Here is a 5,732-nt window from a genome sequence, read left to right as displayed (position 1 = left end):
GTGCACAATAGCTTGCTCATCCTCTCCCACCCACTCCCCCATCCCCTCAACTTTTTTCTGGACAAGCATATTAAGAGTACAGTACAGTGACTTGAAACAGGGGTCAGAAGTAAACAGCAGTACGGTCAGTGTTAGTAGCATGAACAGGTTGTTTTGAGGTGTGAATACAGGGAAGTCCTGAAGCAGCCAGGGGAGGTCACTCACAGATCTTATAGAAAGAGGAAGATTGTTCCAGGCAAATTGAGCTTTGTAATGGAATGATCTACGTCCGGATTCAGAGAATATTCTTCTGGGAATATCAAAATAGGGATGTTGAGTATTTCTAAGTTGATATAATGGGGATGTATATGGTATCAGTGACTGTTTCAGGTATGGAGGGCAGTTGAAGTGCACACATTTAAAGATGAATTGGTACCAGTGAAGTTGTCTTCTTGCCTTAGGCTGCAGCCAGTCAAGTGAACTGTATAAGGAACAGTGGTGTGTTTGGTATAGTGAGTTATTTAATACGTTAAGAGGTTTGAGGATGGTTTCTGTGGTGTACTTACAGTATGTCAATATTTTCTTAGTGCTTTTATCAACTTAGGTTGGCCATGCTTGAGAGAAACTGCAGTGTAGTCCGTTTGTGTGTTTTGTTTTATTATTTTAAGAAGCGCTAGTGTAAATGGGAGGCACCTTCATTTAATTAAACTCTGTCTGAATCTATTGAACCTGCTGTTCCAAGACCGTGATATATAGACCCGTCACCCAACATCAATCTGGAGGGACAGCAGTTCCAAAGAAGAAGGGAGGCAGAGATAAAAGGCGACGGACCGAGACATCATGAGAGCCACTGCTGCAGTCTTCTTGCTGGTGCTGGGTCACCTGGCTCTCTGTCAGGGTAAGTCACTGACCTCCAGTCAACTCTACATCTCCTGTCAGTTTTTGAATAAGCTAAAAACATGATGAAGTGGATTATTTGGTTGCGATTTTTCCATCTAATGATGATGATAATAATGGTGATGATTTTATCATCCTCCCCAGGTTGGACGTGCACCCTGCTGGCGCCACAATTGAGCGGGGCAGCGCAGGTCGACGCGGGCCAGGGGAAACTGGTCGCTACAGACACAAGCCGTCAAGCTTATATTCTGACGGGCTCGTCCTGGACCAGACTGCCATTCTCTGACCTGAAGCATATAACAGTAGGGGAAGCAGGGATATGGGGCACTCATAATAATGACAACATCTACAAATATGGGAGTGGCAGCTGGGTACAAGTTCCAGGTATACAAAACTCTTTCATCTCTTTGTTTGTAGTGTAGCCTACATCTTTATTAGGACAGTGGACCCCCAGGGGTCCTTGAGGGAGTTCCAGGGGGTCCCCAGCTAAATGATAGTTTGGAACCAATTGTAACCCTTATGGGTCTGTAACTCTGAGAGTGTACAAATGTACATTGTACATTCTCAGAGTTAAACTAACAGTGATTTTTTTAATATAACTTGGGGAGATAGAAATGTCATTAAATGGGGGGGTCCGTAGACTAATGCATGTCAAACATGAGAATCACTGCTGGAGCCGTTGAAATCTTCTCTTATGGGGGTCCCACTCCCTGGCATATCTTTTCAAATGGGGGTCCTTGACATGAAAACGTTTGGGAACCACTGGCTTAGGACAACCTTTTTATACCAAGTACCACCACAGAAAATATCTGGCTCTCCAAGTACCACCATAATCCTATTCGGCTATCAACACAGGAGGAAAATGTCATTTATTCTTTGAATATTTTGTTTTTGTTCCATTCCTATAAGCCCATTTTGCTGCTGCTCTGACGAAACTCTGTCTAATCAGCACAACTGATAATATTTCAAATGTGATTAATACGTTCTCAAATCTTCTATTAACGGCTAGGTGTGCTGTCATGCTCATTTCAGCACGGCTGGAGAGCCTATTTCAACCAATTGCTTGGTCAGAAGAACTACCTGTATTACTATTAATATAAATATTTCATTCCACTTCTTTTATGGGTCAGTGCTCTGAGTACCACCAGAGGGGGGCTCAAGTACCACTAGTGGTACTGGTACCAGTGGTTGGGAAACTCTGGCTTAGGAGATAAAGTGCGATGTTTGCACTGCATATTAACACCGCTATTATATACTTACTATATCTTCATGTTTTGTTTTGCCCCTATCTTTAGGACTCTTGATACAGATCGATGCTGGAGGTCATGACTTTGTGGTGGGAGCCAATAGAGGCAACAACGTTTTTTGTCTTCGGTGCGGTTATGCAAAGGCCTTCGATGGCCACGGCTCTATGCGCTGGGATGGGTTATCAGGTAGTCTGAAGTACTACAGCTGTGGCCCATATGGGTGCTGGGGAGTCAACAGAGGAAACCAAATCTTCTTCAACGCGGTAAGATTGTTACTGTTAATAGTTTAAATAGGCTACTAAACAAGAAAAACAAACGCATATTAACAAACTTTATTTATAATGCATAATGATGTGTATAAAATAATATAGTGAGTAAAAAAACATATTTTTTTAATAAAAACTACATTACTAAAAAATAAATGACCAAAATGCCTTTCAAGTGCTACACACAGTGAGATGCCTCTGTGAGCTTGTATCTGCAAACCATGGCATACTGTAGCAACTCTGCCTCAGTTCACGGCTTCACGTTGTGGCGAGTATGGGTTTTATGGGTAAGTCTCCCATTGGCTTAGAGGCAGCCAATCATGAAAAAGTGACCACTACGGTCGCTACTAGAGGTATGTGTAAATGTTGTCCAGACGACTTTTAAGCAGCTGGCAAAAAAGCTTTCTGTGAATCCAAGCCCCAAGAGTGCTAATACAGTATGTGCACTATTCCTAAGTTTAAAGTCTATTGCAGCATTTTGGAGGCTATTACCAAATTGTTTTTATTGTTTTTTTGTTTGACATGTTAATTAAAACACCATTGCAATTCCATCAAGCCACAAAGAAATAAAGGCAAGTATTTGACATCCAGAAGAAATTAAGACAGTTTACTATATGGGATCTGTTTCACTGAAATATATAGTGGTGTAGGCTGCACCAATATGGAACTTCGTAAAAAAACTACTTTTATGTATTAACTGCATAATGGTTGAAGGCAATATCATGTCTGTACTATGATGTCATGTATGATAATGATAAAGAAAATAGAATTGGACCAAAACCCTGAGGTAATCCACAAATTATAGGATAGGAATGGGAAACATGGTCACCAACTGACAAACACACACACACAAAAAAAGAAAATAAGATTGGACCAAGAATTGACCTGAGGCACTATTATAGGTAAGGACGGAGGGGGAAACATTGTCATGATAAAAGATAACCTATGATAATTAAAATATGATGTAAAGCACTGCAATGCAGAGGTAGGCTATATTAATTGATCCTAAGTTCCTAACAAATATTAATAAGTGATCAATATGATCAATGGTGTCGCTCATAAGAGGGATATCATTCATAACTCGCACTACGATCCCCATAATACTGGCTTTAACCCATTCTGGGCGGGAACCCCTTTTGGTGTTTTAAGCATTATGTTTATACTTTAGCTATTGAAAAATAGCAGATCTACTGCTATTTTTGAAAAATCGTTAAAATGTGCCTCAAATCTTTCAGAAAATTGTCATGATATAGAAGAAATGTTTAAAATTTTGACGTCAGGCCTTTACGGTCCATGTAATGACATTCATTCCTTAGGGCTATGATGATGACTATACTAAATGCTGCTGCTGTGTTTCTTTTTTTATATAGCTTAAATCTGCAGCCTGCACCTGTTCATTCTCAAGCTGGAAACATATTCCAGGATCACTCAAAATGATTGAGGTGGGGAGCGACGGAAATGTCTTTGGGGTAAACTGGAATGGTGAAGTTTATCAAAGGTGAGCCAAAACTGCCAGAGATAAATTTACACTTTTTCCGCAATTTATTTGTGGGAAAACAATATGGACGGCTTGACTCAGTTGTCAAGATTAAAGGTATATTCAGTGATTTGACTTAATTCAAATATCACTTGTGTGCTGACCATATAAGGAGTTCCTCCCTGTCCCCAGTGAGCCCCTGGGGTCAAAAAACCCTAGTTTCAGTTTTGGTGGCGGGTGGCAAAGCCTTCATCCAATCAGGATGAGAGGGGCCTTCCTCCAATCATGATCGAGTGGGGCCTTGGTGCACATGCTGTTGGCCTGTTGCACTTCCCCCCACTGTAGAGCGTGCATGTGCACATTTTGTTACCGGGGCGGACTGGGTGGTTTTCCAAATCACTGAATGCTCCTTTAAGTAGAACATTGGACCCAACCAAAACCATGAAATAATTTCACACATAAAATTGCCATGTCTTACAAAAGTCCATACCATACCCATGTTGTATCATGACACATCAATCTTGTGTCCTAACAGAAATGGCATTTCCAAAGAACGTCCGGATGGGAATGAATGGCAAATGATTCCCATGAGTCAGACCATGAGGCATGTCTCATACGATGCTGGCAGTATCTACGCTGTGTCCACCAGTGGTGCTATCATGAAGTGCACCCATGAAGATGATGATGACGGCTGTGAACCTTAGCAGAGTGACTCTTCTGTGCTTAGTCAATTTACTATTTAGGCACTTAGCAGATGCTCTTAATCCAGAGCGATTTACATTAAGCAAGAACAAAAGCAATGGTCAATACATCATATACGTAAAAAAGTAGTCATGAATCATATGTAAGCTAAGAACGTAACAGTGGAATATCTATATGAAACTATGCATATATACTTTATAAATAGTGCTATGGCTACATAAAATGCTTTAAGTCGACATAAGATGCTATCTAAGTCTACATAAAAATGCTATCTAAGTTTCATACGCCTGTAAGGTCAAAATTAATCAATTCAATAACATTACTTTCAGCATCAATTAAAGCATATTTGGACTGTTCTTTGTCGCCTAATCTAATTGAACAACAACAGACATAAACATGTGAAATGAAATGAAATGAAATGATTACTATATTTACCCAGGGTATCTGGGCTAAGCTCAAGAACTTGTTTCCAGCCAGGCCCTGCTCATAGAACATTTCATCGTAGTGATTCAATGCCTTGTTCAAGGGCACTAATTTTAACGTGTCGGACCGCTGATTGAGAGCCAGTGCTGTAAAGAACCAAGTACAATATTATTATAGCTGAAACCAACCTATAGAATAGACCAGTGGTTCCCCACTTTGATTCCAGGGGTCCTTGAGGGAGTTCCAGGGGGTCCCCAGCTAAATGATAGTTTAGAACCAAATGGACTTTTGCTGCCACAATTATGATTTCGTTGTTATTTGTTTTTTGGTATTTGTTGTTTGCTACAATGTGACATTTCCTATATGTTTGTTTCATTTCTATATTGGTTTCTACTTTCTACACTCTTTAATAGTTTCATCATGCAATCCCATATTGCCGTCATTTCCGGCACTCTGACCATATAGGGTGTGTAGAGAAACCTCACGGGTTCACAAGTCATTGCAGCTTCCGTCTGCCCGCCCAGCAGACGGGAGTTTGTTTGTTTGTTATGGAGCGTGTTGCCACCTAAAGGTTTGTTTGTTCTTTCTGGTCCCATACTTTAAGTTGTTTGTCAACGTGTCAGTTTCTATGTTATATTCCAGTATGAGTTTAATTGATCGTTTTGATCATCACTGATTATTGTTTGTCTTTGTGTTTCGTCAGTTTTGACGTAAGTTTTTGAGCAAATAAAACTTCCAGTA

General features: G+C 40.4%; 1 protein-coding gene across 1 annotated transcript; it reads left to right on the top strand.

Annotated features, from left to right (window-relative positions):
• The first annotated feature begins 724 nt into the window (after positions 1 to 724).
• LOC306916568 (fish-egg lectin-like) lies at positions 725 to 4,825 on the top strand. The gene is made up of 5 exons (XM_079494489.1): positions 725 to 877; positions 1,021 to 1,260; positions 2,172 to 2,386; positions 3,760 to 3,887; positions 4,402 to 4,825. The coding sequence occupies exons 1-5, from the start codon at positions 820 to 822 to the stop codon at positions 4,568 to 4,570; spliced, it is 810 nt and encodes a 269-aa protein (XP_079350615.1). The 5' UTR covers positions 725 to 819; the 3' UTR covers positions 4,571 to 4,825.
• Positions 4,826 to 5,732: the final 907 nt, after the last annotated feature.

The sequence above is a fragment of the Electrona antarctica genome, assembly GCF_951216825.1.
Source record: "Electrona antarctica genome assembly, chromosome: 23".
Classification (NCBI taxonomy): domain Eukaryota; kingdom Metazoa; phylum Chordata; class Actinopteri; order Myctophiformes; family Myctophidae; genus Electrona; species Electrona antarctica.
The sequence above is the reverse complement of the archived record's forward strand: the minus strand, read 5'-3'. Positions and strand labels throughout refer to the sequence as shown.